This window comes from Chroicocephalus ridibundus, chromosome 9, assembly GCF_963924245.1.
Source record: "Chroicocephalus ridibundus chromosome 9, bChrRid1.1, whole genome shotgun sequence".
Classification (NCBI taxonomy): domain Eukaryota; kingdom Metazoa; phylum Chordata; class Aves; order Charadriiformes; family Laridae; genus Chroicocephalus; species Chroicocephalus ridibundus.
In genome coordinates this window covers 33,818,672-33,833,585 of record NC_086292.1, presented here as the reverse complement: position 1 = coordinate 33,833,585, position 14,914 = coordinate 33,818,672, and the positions used below count along the sequence as shown (strand labels likewise).

At 38.1% G+C, this 14,914-nt stretch overlaps 1 protein-coding gene across 3 annotated transcripts in view; it reads right to left on the bottom strand.

Moving 5' to 3' along the window:
* Positions 1-712: 712 nt before the first annotated feature.
* THSD4 (thrombospondin type 1 domain containing 4) overlaps positions 713-14,914 on the bottom strand; it is a 302,859-nt gene continuing 288,657 nt past the window's right edge. For all 3 annotated transcript variants that reach the window (XM_063346574.1, XM_063346575.1, XM_063346576.1), the window contains 4 exons: positions 14,365-14,538; positions 11,539-11,718; positions 7,757-7,901; positions 713-6,355 (listed from right to left, as the gene is read on the bottom strand). In XM_063346574.1, coding sequence (XP_063202644.1) covers positions 6,213-6,355; positions 7,757-7,901; positions 11,539-11,718; positions 14,365-14,538 — 642 coding nt within the window. In that variant the 3' untranslated portion in view covers positions 713-6,212. The remainder of the gene's footprint in view (positions 6,356-7,756; positions 7,902-11,538; positions 11,719-14,364; positions 14,539-14,914) is intronic.

The following is a 14,914-nucleotide window of genomic DNA, read 5'->3' as shown; positions in this document are numbered from 1 at the left end:
TGTGGCCATGGGCTACCAACAGCAACTCTACCTGGAGAGCGTACGTTCCCTCAGCGCCTGGATACTTCGCCTGACAGCGTAAGACAGCGCTTTATGGTGTGAGCGCGCTTCAGCTGCATCCACGCTTCGATCCTTCTGGTGTTACATTGCTCATTTGTCACTGGTAGAGCACTTAACTGAAAAATAGATGCAATTACAAACAAAGAATTCCATATTCTGGAACTTGGAATGCTGGCTCAACTGAGTCCTGGCAGGCGGTGCTGCTCCAGCAGGTTACATCCATCTTCCTGAAAATCCAAATCGCCTCCTTCGCCCAGTCTCCATGGGGCAGCGACAGAGCCTCATCCTGCCAAGTGACAGTAACGCTGAGGGTACACGGGGGACAAGCCTGCGTGGGCAACACACGGGCCCCAGCAGACCGCCGGGAAATGTCCGCCCGTCCCCGGCACCCTGTTACCCTCGGGCAGTCTGCCAGGGCGCTGCTAGCGCTTCTGTAGGGCCATAACAGAGGTTTCACAGCCTTTTGCAACATGATTGTATTCTGCCCGCTCCTAAATTTGAGTAAGGTTTCCCTTAGCGTGCGATACCCATGTTAAGAATTGTACTTAATTCCTCAAGAAACTCCGGAAACCAAATGAGAAATAAATCATGTCGCAGAAATTAATCTTGAATTACTTTATTTTTCACAATAATAAAAAATAAATTAGTCATAAACAAAAATAGTTAACATTTTTTCATCAAAGAGAAAATGTATACAATATGAAAAGGATGCTGTACAGTTCTGGTTCAGGTGCATTGCCATGGATACAGATTCCTGAACGAGTCAGAAAGCAATCTGCCTATACTCTCCCCCTTTAATTCACTCAAGGAACTGGCTAATCAGAAAGTTTAGAAAATTGTATTATGGATTTACAGTATGACATATATACAAAAATATATATGTAATACCTGTGCTATAAAATTCCCTAAAAAGCTGGGTTAGTATAATGAAAAAGCTGGACAAAATTTTAATGGTATATGTAAATAAATACATATTAGGTCCCTTTTAATAAAAAATCTGCCTATTCTAAATATTTGAAATATTTGGTGCAGTGGCTTGTACCATAGACACAGCTCAGAATTACATATTTCCCATAGACATCTTGTATTTACAAATAACAACAAAATAAGTTATAATAAAGTATATCCTTCTGCCAAAATCAATTATGAGGGTCAAGTAGACAATTTTATACATATTAAAAAAGTTAGGGTTTCTTTTGTCTCCAGTCCTTCCTGATCCTCTATGTAGATCCTGAGTGACTACGATGGGACTTCACAAGCTCGTACGTACCCAACCCCTGCAAAGGCCACTGGTCTCAGGAGAACCAAACACAGCATGGACAGAACAGTTCAGGGCAAGCAGCAATGACAGACTGTCGCTGGAAGATCAATGATTTCTCAATGTTAAGCTCCCCTCCTCTCCAGGTATAGTGGTAAGTTATTGGTAACCCGTTACAGTAAATGGGGATATAGAAGATTGGAAACTCACATTCTTAAGAACTTCTGGTTGCTAAAAGCTGAGAACCAAAGAGCTGAGGTTCAGGTCTGGTGTGAGTTCTCTTAAATGGAATTTTCTCCCTTTCACCAGGTCTGAATTTCACCCGCACTGCTGAGATACTATAACGATGACAATTTTCTTTTAAAATATATTGAAAATGCTTAGTGGATGGTTTTTCGTTTCTGATATAGAAATAATTATTTTGCTCAATTTTCTAAACTACAGATAATGTATACCCCACAAACATTCTGTAAGCTTAGGAATAATGGATGTTTACTTTCAGTGTTCAAAATTTCATGTTTTGTGTTCCAATTACAAACATGCACATAAATTATCTGCTCAGTACACAGAACAGCTCTTAAAGAAGTCAGAGACACTAAGTGTTAAGTCTCAAGAAAACCAGGTAGACACAGTTTCTCCTTTTTGAGTGTGAAGAGGATAATTCTCTTTTTTTATGCAATAGATGTTACATGTGAGAATGAAGGGTCACTACACACTTCCATAGCTGTGCAATCACAGGTTCGCTGCACAGGAATTAATTCAGTAGGTAGTTTAATACCATGCATTTTAAACTAGCCAACACAGACACACACACACACACACACACAAACACAAAAATAATCACTGGACTGTCAGGAATATAGCTCTCTCAACAGCTGGGCTTATTTCTAACACAGATTCTTATCAACCAAACGGCCAGTTCAGGATTTTCAGTAATTCTGGCAAAATTGAGTATTGTCATCCAAAGGACAAAGGGATGGAGGTGAGATAAGAGGACGAGGAGAACACTTGTGGATATTAAAAGGAGACATGTCAGGATGAGGACGAAGAAAAGCAAAGCCCTGGAAAGCATGTTTCACTACTTATGGTGGTATAGACTGTAAAGAGTAGAAGCAAAGTATTTCCTTCAGGAACGCATAACCTCCCCCTTACTAGCCATAAACTGCTTCAGGCATCTGCCTCCTTCCTCCCTTGGTGGTGATCACTGGCATCTTCTAGGACTCGGACATAGCAAAGTAAGAACCCAGGTCCTGGAATTACTGCTGCCCCATCTGGACTTCTGTTCTATGAATTTTATGTACTCACTCAACTCAGGGCTATACTGACCACTTTTATCAAGTCGATAAGCAAGTAACCTAAAATATGTCTGTACATTAACATGTCAATAACTTAACATGCACTGCAGCACATTGGGCTTTTGCTGTATAAAAGGACCAAACTGAACTGCACGATATTGTCATAAAAGTGGGATCTAACCAACAACATATGCTTGGATCTGAAATTGTGCAGGAGCTAGCAAACCCTGAGGGACCCCTGATAACTTGATAAACAACTGCATACCAACAGCCCTCAGTTCCAGAAGGAAAGTTGAGACACAGAGCTTGCTCTGGATGCAGCCAATTTTGGCCGTCTGCAAGACATGAGAGCTGTATGCTGATTTTACCCCTAAAAGCAGTTAGAGTGCTTAGACTCTTTCCATCAACGATCTACAGCAGTATTCCTACACTTACTCTGGTCTTACTGGATTGTGTAAGGTGAAGACATTTAAGGCAAGGAAGCATTTTTTCCCACCATTCTGCAGGATTTTGACTGATGTTAAAATATGAGAAAAAGAAATTAAAGCATTCAAACTCAGAAGCCTGCATCGTTTCTTCCTTATATTGGTTTTACACGTGCTCTAAGTCTACTGCATTAATTAAGGCCACCTCTGATTACAGTGAAAGTAAAATCAGGCCCTCTGCAGGCATCATCCTAAATTGGTGCACTGCTCTACTAAAACAAACACTTGCTATAGTCACCACTTCAAAAGTGCACTTTATAATATAGATTGTGAAATCTTAGCGTAGCACTTACTTTGTGTAAGTAATATTAGTACATCAAAGTGCTGCAAAGAAGGGTTTCATTTTGTAGGAACAACTATTTTGATTATGCTGACACATGAGAAGAGATGATAAATGATTAAGATCAGCAACATTCTGGCAGTTTCCTTATCATTATGGGTTTAAGTAGGTGAAAAAATCTTTTTTTGTTTTATGTGGTACATCTGAAAACTGTCCCTTTACTAAAAAAAAAAGTATAATTTGTTTAACCATAACTCACTGCATACCTGCAGCATAATACAGGGTTGCATTTCTATGTGTATGTATATATCCTTTGATATTTAGCTCCCATGAACTCCGTTTACTTTAGTGGCAGCTTAATGGTGCCTGCAAGATGATCAACTTTGTAATATAACCCAATGGCGACATATTCCAGAGCAAAATTAACATATTTTATAAAAGACCAGGATCGCCTGCCTATGTGCTGAGTCCCTGACTGTCTCACAGCCAGAAGTGTGTGCAAGCAGATTATTTTTTATTAACTGATGGCAAACCTGATTACCTCTGCATTTCATTCACCTTGTGGTTTTCAGAAAGCCTTTTTATGGATCAGTTATTTCCCTCAAGCTGGCAGGATACACTTCCTTGGGACAAAAGAGACAACAGCAAAAATTATATACTGTACGTCAAAATTTGCTGCAATGAGATATCCAGATGAAAATCTGTTATTACAAATATTGGATTCCAGAATTGTTTATGCTGCACTTTCTCCGTATCATTCTTTGGTCAAGGAATATAATACGATCACAAATCTGTAAATTATCTTTATGGATACATCTTTATAATGCAAGGAAACAGGACTGTGAAAGATTCGTGAACTCAAATGGAAGATTTTCTAATTAGCATTTCTGTTTCTAACAGCTTTATATCAATTAATTACAGTGAAAAAGCCCAAATCAAGATGGACAGAAACAGCCAATGACATTATTGGTTCATAGTCACAAAGAGTAACTTCAAATTTTAGGGGAAGCACTTCTCCATTTCACTTAGCCAAACAGTAGTAGTTCATCATGTCCAAAATATATTTTTCACAAGACCGAATCAAAAAATCTAACGTTTGTCTCAATCCAGGGCAGCTTTTAGTCCCACCTTCCTGTGGCTTCTGGCACACAAACTGATGTGACTAGCACCACACTCAGCAGCCTTTGCCTCCCAGTGCCCCATTCCCTCTTCTATGCCCTCTCCACCAAAGCAGTAAGAAGAAAAGAATACACAACGAGGCTCAAACAGGGCTCTTCATCAGTAGGATGACGCCTGAATCACTGTTATATCACATTGCTGGAAGTGACTTAACATAGATTATTAAACCTGTTTTTCAGCTCAGACAACAGACACCTCAGAAGTAGATGCATAGTTGGGTACCACTAATTTACAAGCAATGTGCTGTAATAAACAGCTAAATAAGAAGAGGTGTTTATTTTTTCCCTCAGCCTTATCTACACATTTGAAAGACCTCTCAGCTAAAGGCTAGAGAACGTGCAGATAATGCAAAATCTTTCATCTGCACTGCACAGCACACTCTGTTTGCGTTTAGCGAGCCCCAAGGCTTAGTACAGTAATTGCAGAAATGAAAAATCACCACTTAAATTCAGCTCTTAAGTCTGGAGCCGTTCTTGAGTAGTAGAAAAGGATGATATGAATAGATCTGTGGGATGAAACATTGACTAAAAAAAGACAAGTATGTTGTAATAACTGATCAAATCCTGAAGAATGTCAATAGCTAAGATCTCCTTTTTACAGCTACTCATCTACTACACTCATACTGCTGCCTGATAGCAAGAGCAACAGACTACTATAAAGCACAGAGGCCTTCATCCTTTGGTGAGTGTTTCAGAAACTGGTGACAAAGTACTTTGGTGTGGTAGTTGTTAAGCAATAGTGCAGAGACAAGGCATTAGGCAAGATACCAGTTCAATGAAATAATTCCCTACAGGAAAGAGACCCTGCCAATGGAAACAATCACTTTTTTTACACCAGCAAAGGCTCTTCACCTTTCTGGTAAACCTCTCTCACTGACAGCTGACTTAAAGGGCTAGGCACTAGTGGCACTCTGGTAGGCAATGTATTTTAAAATCCATACAAAATTAGAAAAGTGTAAATTCAAGAGTTTATGAATTAAATATAAAGGCACTTATTGGCAGTCAAGTGTATATATATATTTGCTGCCTGAGGAGAGGAAGTTAGTTAAAACTACAACTGAGAGAGCTTAGCTCTCTCTCTCAATAAATGAGTGACTCTCATTTATTATGAATGGACTGAAGTAATTAAAAATATACGTTAGAGTGCTAAGAAACTGATGATAAATGGGTCTTCAAGGGTCTGGTTCTTTGTGAAGCATTATTTCCTCATGTGCATGTTTCATTGATTTAATCGTCTAATTTAAGGCAGTCCAAAATACCAAGTAATAGTAAGCACTCAGAAAATAATGCAGCAGCTGCATCCATACTGGTCAGATATCTCCAGTAATTGCCTGTGATTGATTTTGTTTTCATTAATTTCACAATACTAAAGCTGGTACGTTCTTTAAATAATTATCTGATGAGCAGGTGCAAAGAATAGTATCATTAAAAATTAATGCTTTAAAAAGATCATGGTTTTACAACAAACATTTTAAAAAACATAACTGCACAGTAACTGTAACTGAAAGGGTGTGAGATTTAACCATAGTCTTGATGTACTCAGCAATATAAAAAAAAAAATCTCTAAGAAGCTAAAACCTGCTGTAATCAAAACAGTAACACTGCTCAAGCTCCATCCGAAGACTGACATTGCCACTTTGAGTAGAAGAGTATTTGTTATCTGCGTCCTAGAAACCCTGGTTGTCTGTTTGCCACACGGGTACAGGATGCACAGCAGGCTGTTTTGTAATAGGTGTAGACACAGAGCCGGGCCTGAACCACCACATTGCAATTGTAGTACTTATCTTTGCAGTTCTCATCTGGGGAGAAAAAGGAAGGGAGAAGAAACTGAAGAAAATAGAGCAACAAGTAACCAACCCCCTGTCTTTTTACTATATAAAATCCCCTAGACCTGTATTTAAACATTAATTGTCAGGTTAAAATAGGCTACCTATGTAAATAACTTAGATTAATCAAGATTTTCTACATTTAATATAAAGCTACATGAAACCGTGGAAGAAATGTACCTATCTCCCATTTATAAGGATGCGGGGCTTCGGAGGGGTTTTGTTGCTGTTTTTTTTAAACACAAAATTTGTCTTGAATAAAAATGATAGGAAAGTGTCTAGTATTCTTCATTTAGGTACCTGTCCACTTCATTTTTAGATTCACAGGTACTAATCTCTTGTGGCACCAGAACCTGCGAATGCTAATTTCAAGTACTGACAAATCTAATTACTGGAAAATAGTAAACCAACCTTACAAATATTAAAGATGGTTTAAAACAACTAGGTAAAAAAAGACAAGTTGCTGTTTTTAACTGTCCCCATTTTCCTATGCTATTAAGATGTGGTCTGTTCACATTTTGAAGTTTTTCTTTACAACCAACAGCGTTAGAAATACTTTTTAAGTGACAACTAAGATTTTCATATGATCATGCATGTGATCACTGAAACTGAGGTGTTAAAAAAAAGACTGAATGATAAAACACTAACAGCAGATCTAAAAATGAGCAATTCTGTACACACCTGTTTTGAATGAAGAAATAACAACACAAATAAAATATTTTAAAAATAATATTTAAACAATTAAATAATAATACACTTTTTTATATAGTTATCTTAAATTATGTTGAAGAATAATTCTCAACTGAAAATTGTCGTAGAATGTAAAACTGTTTCTAAATACCTGCATTTTCTTTTCCCTAGTCATTCTCATTACTATTAAAATCAAATCTGTATGAGACGAAAGACTAATTCCAATGCCAAATTATGTGTATGCATGTATTTACTATGCATAAAAGAAAATTGCTTAATTGCCCCTAATATCTTAGTTTAATGTTATGGGTTCTTATAGAACCTGTTGCCAAACACAGTATATTGTACGTGACCCTTTTTTGTATTAAAGACTGCCAAAAGAAGCCTTTAAGAATGCAAGGAGGCTGCATAAAAACACCCTATATGTTCCATTTTCACAGAAGCAGATTTCTCACATACTCTGCAACTTTAAAAGTAAGCCAGTTTCTTACATGTTACAAGAAAAATGTTTTTAATCAGAAATGAAAACCTACTTTTACACCATAGAGAAGAGCTGTGCTTTGTGTAAAAATAAAACCCTGAGCTTGATAAAGAAAATATACTCTAAAACCTCTACAAGATTATTAAATATGTTCTCCACTAGATGGAGTTCCATAGTTAAAACAGAAGCTTCCACTTCCTTACCTATTTCAGGGATACAATCTTGCGTGTTACATGGTTCTTTTTCTTCAGGCTTAAGCTGTGGATCACACTGCGTACTGGCTGTCATGTCATCCGATAGACATCGTACCTCTCGAACCCGAAATCCTCCTTCACAGGATTTGGAACACTGGAACACAAAAGCTGAAGTTCATGAAGACCATATGAAATGTGCAAATACAGAATAAAAAAAAAAAGGGAACCTTGAAGCCAGACCCAGGTATCGCTGTAGCCTTTTATCAACTTCACCACTTCTGTTACTTTTTGTTTTCTAACTATAAAGTCCTCAACACACGGGTGCGATTTCATTAAAGGTTCAAAAACATTTTTGACCACAGGGCAACAACTGGACAGGTAAACGTGGTAGACACTGTGCAACTGGAAGCATGCTAGAATCTTTCCCTTTCTGACTTTATTAGCTTCTTGCTTCTCTAATTAGTCTTGTTTTTCTCTGCTTATTTATACATATCTCCCAAATCACAGAATCATAGAATCGTTTAGATTGGACAAGACTTTTAGGATCATTGAGTTCAACTGTTAACCTAAATTCAAAGAAACCTATTATGGTTTCTTTGAAAAGAAACTACCAAAACTACCACTAAACCATGTCCCTAAGCACCGCACTTCTACATGTCTTTTAAATACTTCCAGGGATGGTGATTCCACCACTCCCCTGGGCAGCCTGTTCCAGTGCTTGACAACCCTTTCAGTGAAGAAATTTTCCCTAATATCCATCCTAAACCTCCCCTGGCACTACTTGAGGCCGTTTCCTCTTGTCCTATCGCTTGTTACGTGCGAGAAGAGACCAACCCCCACTGCTACACCCTCCTTTCAGGGAGCTGTAGAGAGCGAGAAGGTCTCCCCTCAGCCTCCTCCAGGATCAACACCCCCAGCTCCCTCAGCCGCTGCTCATGAGACTTGTGCTCCAGACCCCTCACCAGCTCCATTGTTCTTTGGACGCTCTGCAGCACCTCAATGTCCCAAAACTGAATACAGCATTCAAAGTGGGGCCTCACCAGTGCCGATCACAGGGGGATGATCTCTGCCCTAGTCCTGCTGGCCACACTGTTCCTGATACCGGCCAAGAGGCTGTTGGCTTTCTTGGCCAGCTGGGCACACTGCTGGCTCATATTCAGCCACCTGTCGACCAGCACCCCCAGGTCCTTTTCCACCGGGCAGCTCTCCAGCCACTCTGCCCCAAACCTGTGGTGTTCATGGGGTTGTTGTGACCCAAGTGCAGGACCCAGCACTTGGCCTTGTTGAACCTCACACCATTGACCTCGGCCCATTGATCCAGCCTGCCCAAATCTACTCTTTCCACAGTGTTCCCATTTCTTATTTAAACTTCCTGCACCAAACTTTACTACTTGACTGCACTGCCCTCCACTGCCCTTTTGCCTCCATGTATATACAATCGGGAATAATTTTAATTGCCTTTTTCCTAGCCTCAATTATTTTTCACTTCTTGCAGCACAACAATTTTACTAAGTGTAATAGGTTTCTTTGAATTTCTAAAGAAAATATTTCTGTGCTCCTTCAAAGTCTGTTATGAAGCCAGAGACTTTTGTACTTGCTTGTCATGGTATTTTTAAAGCCAATTATTACATGTTTCTGCCCATACTGAAGCAAATCCCCTGTTGACTTCAAGTATTTTGCCTGAGTGAGGTCTTTGAGATTTGGCTCGCTGTCCAGTTTGACCTAAATGCTCACAAACTTAATTAAACCTGGGTCATTTATAATGATTAAAACCTTAATAGCCCCAAACTAGCGAGAATGTTTTCTTTCTTACTTTTTGGCATAATTATTCCTAACATTGCAAAAACAACTTACCACTATCACAAAATCAGATATTGTAGCAAACTAAGTACAATACTCTCAATAATATATTCTTAAATTGCTCTTTCATCTTTTAGTACCACCTTTCCCCACTTTATAAAAGACATATCCCTGTGGCAACAGTAATAGAACACTTTTTTTTAATATATATATAATTACTCTTGTTACATGCCTGTATAGAATATTGTAATTAGCCCACATCCAACAATAAGAACTTCAGTTCAGGTTTTTAGAGATCTTAAGCACTTAAAATGGAACCAAGACAAAATTTAGATGTTACATACAACACACTACACACAAACCCCACCATTCTGAATTAGCCAGCCATTTAATCTCCATGACTGAGAGGCCACATCATTTACCCCAGGTCAGATAAAAAGTCTGCTGAAGATATGAATGGGACAGTTTCAAAACCTAGAACAGGGGCTTTGAACCAGCTATTTGCTCACAGCTAACCCCATAATCCTTTCTCTTCAGGTCTAACAGTAAGAAATACCGCATACTCTGTTGATAACAGTATCAGAAGGAGAATTGAAAAACGCTTAGAATATGATCTTGTAAAGCCTCAGCTAGCACACGTATTTGTTCCTACAGTGAAGATGGTCACACAAAGGCTTAGACCTTTAAGGATTTTTAGACACCACTTCTTAGGAAGAAGGAACTTGAACAGTAACTAAATACCTATCAGATTCTGAGTCTTAGTACCTTATTGCTTCTGTGCCTGCAAAGAGAGAATATATTTTCACTTTCAGAATGAATCTATCTGCTGCATTCTATGGATGCAGATGGCTGTATCTCTTGTGGCTACACACCTGCAGGTTCACATTTGAAAACAGGCTGGCTAACAGGTTTGCTAAGGAGAAGTTATTTAATCCAACCTAACAGCTCAGTAAAGAATCCAAAGAATTTCCAACCACATCAAAGAACATACTTCGATCTACGTGGCTGTATTATGCGGATGTTGTTTTCAAATAAACATCCATACCTGCAATTAAGGAAGAAAAATCAGGATTCCCTTCAGCTCATTTATTTTGTTAAAACCATTCTACCCTCTCTTCTGCTTTCTAGTGCTGCCAGTAGGCCAGTCAAATAATTGACCGTTTAGTATTAGGGAAAACCAAAATAATTTCTCGGTCTCATGTCATGTGGATGAGGTATTTCCAAAGGTTCCTGACTAAAGGAACCCAAACTGAAGGCATCTGAGGTGCTTCCACATTTCAGAGTTGTCACTTTGAATTTGATTTAAGGCTCAAGGAAGGGTGTAAGTTACTACATTAGATATGATGTCATCTAAGTAGTTTTCACGCCATTTTTTATTTTATGATGACAATGGACTTTCTGATTTTTTTATTTTTAGGAGAAGAATGTTGATTTTTTGTAAAAATCCGAGAAGCTTTGTTGGGTATAGGAAATGACGGATAGATGAAACGAAAGCACTTTGTGGCACTGGTAAATGTAGCTGGCCCACTTCCAGGGGAAACTGGAGATACCTGAAGCTCTACAGTAAGTTTTCTCTCAGTAAAGTTTTAAATATTACAGTGAAGTGTTTACAGTAAAATATTATGGTAAAACTGACTTTAAAAACGGAATACATCCCTCATTCTTTATTCAATGCTCCTTAATTTTAATGAAACTAGAGGTCTGAAAAGAACTTCTTAGTGCACGACATAGTCTCATTAAGGGGCAAACCAACTTTATAAGGCAGAAGAGATCAGCGATGAAAAGACAACTATGCAATGTCTCCTTCTGGTCAAGGTATTTCCTAAGCTCCACTGGGTATTAAAGAGTATGCTTTCTTTTTAGTATTGTTCTGTGCACGATCAAGTCAAGTTCATGATCAATGGTTTTATCCAAATAGTGTTTCCTTTCAATATACATGGAAAAAACATGTAGCAAACAAAACTAGATCTAGAAAAGCATGATAGACTTACTGTGCTCCATTCTGTATGAAACCACTTAGATCCACAGGGTTTGAGGTAGCAGGATTGTTGGCTGGGAGGTTTTTCCAAATATGCACAGTCATAGGGGTTCAAAACATCAAAATTACCTTCAGTTTTCCTAACACAAATTACTTCTCTCTGTTGAGTTCCACTGCCACATTCAGTAGAGCACTGTATTAAAGAACAAAAAAAAAGTGGTGGAATTTTTATTCTACTTATGCCCTTCAACTTGTTTCCGAAGTAACATGTTTCTCCACATTATTTGTTTCTGAAATAAAACACACACACACACATATACTTGCATTTTAAATTAATATTCAAACAGGAAAATTTGTTAAGTTTTGCTTATTCCCTATTCTTGGACACATACCTAGACGCTAACATCCAAAATCCATTTCCTTAGTTTTATATGTTCTTTCCTCAGTAAAATGAACTTAACTGTATCTTTCCTTCCATCACTGTCATATGTCTGACTTGAAGAGAAAGGAAAAGGGTAAAGTATTCCTTAAGCTCTTGCGGTAAATTTTTAATTCTCAGAACCAGAATAGCAGCCTAGATAAGCCTTGTGTTATTATTATTTGTAAGTAGTACTAACATTGTAGCCAGCAGTCCCAGTTAGGAATCAGGACAAGAACGTGCTGAAGTATATAGTAATGACTTAATTCATTAAGTGACTACTGCATATAAGTGTCAGGAATTACATATTTAATTTTTAGTCTTAAAAATGGTTACAGCAGTTAAAACTGTATGTCTGTGAATTTTTATTCCACATGGTACCACAGACTCAAAACATATTTCTAATTATTTTTATGAAGAAGAAGACATATGACTGTAAGTGTGTTTTTGGAGAAATCTAAAAGTGTAATTTTACCTGTAGCTACAAAAAGAAACTGGTATTTGTTTTTCTAATAGAAAGAAAAGCATAACTTACTTTCTCCATAAACAGCGTAACTGCTTCTTGCTGAAGCAGGACTGTATGCACTGCACTGTAAGGTTATATGGTTGGAGCAGTTTTGCAGTTTTACAAATCCCCACATTCTGTGTGGTTTTTAGAAAATGCCTTGATCTGCCAGGGTGTTCTTTTCATGTTTGCAAGTATCTATGTGATGCAGTGTTCATTTCAGTTCTGAAAATCAAATGTGACTCACATGGACTCTTACTGCCCATTTAAAGGTTAAATACACACACAATACTGTTCCTGGCACTTGTAAAAAGGTTTTTAGAAGATGGTTCCAGCAACATATTAGTTTCTACGTTGCGTAAAGGACTATGATTTTCAAAGGCTTTTTCTAGCCTAAACCAATCAAATGTTATTAAAAGCCGGGATTTTGTTTATATTTTGTGTCGCTTTTATGATTCCTTTACCAGATAACCACAAAAACTTTGACCTGAATGAAGAACCTTGAGATGAAACATTCTACAGGAAATAATGTAACTGCACTTTCTTTAACACTGAACTTCTCCGTCACTGCTCTCTTTTAATGGTTCCTCCAAAAGACACTATCTCAGCATTCAGCCTTAGCTCTAGCGGAGCAGAATACGGAAATCCATCCAGCAGTGCTCCCTCCTGCTCTGGTCTACTGACCGTCTGCTTTCATTTTGGATTTGGCTGGTAGAATAGATCTCAGACACTTCTTTCAGGTCACATAGAACAAAGACTTTGTACCCTTGGTGTGCATCAAACAATTCAATCTCATGCAAAGAAAGAAGGTGAATTAGCTTAAAATAACAGGAAATTGCAAAGGACGGAAACTTCTTGATTAAGAACAGAATGGGGAGGGCTGAGATGACCTTATCAACACCTCTCTCTGTGGTAGCAAGAACGGTACAAAGTTCCAATTCACCTGCATGGAGTGGTGTAAGTAACAAGGCCCAGACTTTACCTATTATTAGAACTGCAGCTAAGTGTGTTTTAAATCTGAATTTGTTATTACTCTTCTACAATACAAATAATTATCACTTACACTTGAAAGCACTAGCATAGTAGTGGCCCTGTAATCTCCATGTCAGCTGTACCAGTTCAATTTCCAGTTCCTTATCAGCTGGAAGGATGTTGGCATCTGAAATGCAGGGAGTTAACTGCACAGCCAAGAGACTTTTCCCTCGTAAGTCGATGAAGTGCTGGTACCAGCAAATGGAAAGGCTCTCCAGGCTGTTATGGGAGCCTACACAAAGGGACATAAATGTCTGGGCATCAGCTTCTGAAATGGCCTTGCTCATGACAACATAAACGTTTATTTAAAACAAGAAGGACTAATGAGATGCAGATCAAGGGAAGAATTCACCTTGACAAAAGAGCATCCGGATACAGGTCACAAACCAAGTTTTGTTCTTTTCACCTATAATCATGAATTTCAGAACAACAATACTGAAGCTAACTTTTGGGCTTAACCATTGTTCTTCCTCTTATTTATCTTTTGGAAATTCCCTATATAAATGTGTATCTCCCTACAGGTATGCATGATCACAAAGGCTCTACTTTAAAAGGTCTAAATCTGTTGCTTTAGTGTTCACCTGAATATGCTAAGCAGCTTTCTGTTATCTTTCATTTTATAAATACACTGGGTTAGGAGATGAGAAATAAAAACGAAGGTACAGAGGAAAAGAAGAACAAAATCTTATTTTCATCAAAGTATAAAAACAGCAGGTGCTGAAAAGCATTGAGCATCAACTCAGCAAAATAGAGAAAAAAATCATCCAAATATTCCACAGAGATGTAGAAATACCTTACGGCACGCATTTTCATTGCACAAAAATACATTTTTTAAATTAAAATACCGGCAGGAAACAAATACATATGTTAGATATAGAGCTTACCTGTGTCCAGCCCCCAGCAAACCACTCCACTTTACCAGCACAGGGCCCATTATTACAGGAAGTTGTTTCAGAGGGTCTGTTATTGCCGCAGCCTTCCAGAGGCAAACTGCTGACATGGTTCGTCATACAAACCACTGAACGCGTACGGACGCCGTCACCACATTCTGCAGAACACTGTGGACCAAAAGACAGAACATGTTCATTAGTCCGTCCTCCGGACTGCACAATGAAAGGAGGAGAAGCAACAATCATGAAAAGTCAACGAATTTATGCAAAGTCCATTATTTTTACCTCTAATTCAGATGGTTTTACCTCTAATTTTTACCTCTAATTCATTCTTACACTTTCTTACTACACATAGTAGCTGTCCTTCACAGTCACAAATGAAAGAAATCGAAACATTAGGAAAGAAAGAAATCTAATTTTTATAGCTTTTTATTAGCTTTCTTACTTTTCCTTTCTTCTTCCTGTCTGTAAACTCTTTCAGCTTTCATTTTATTCATCTTTATGCATACCAATTAATAGAACTGAGAAGGGGTAATTTCAATAA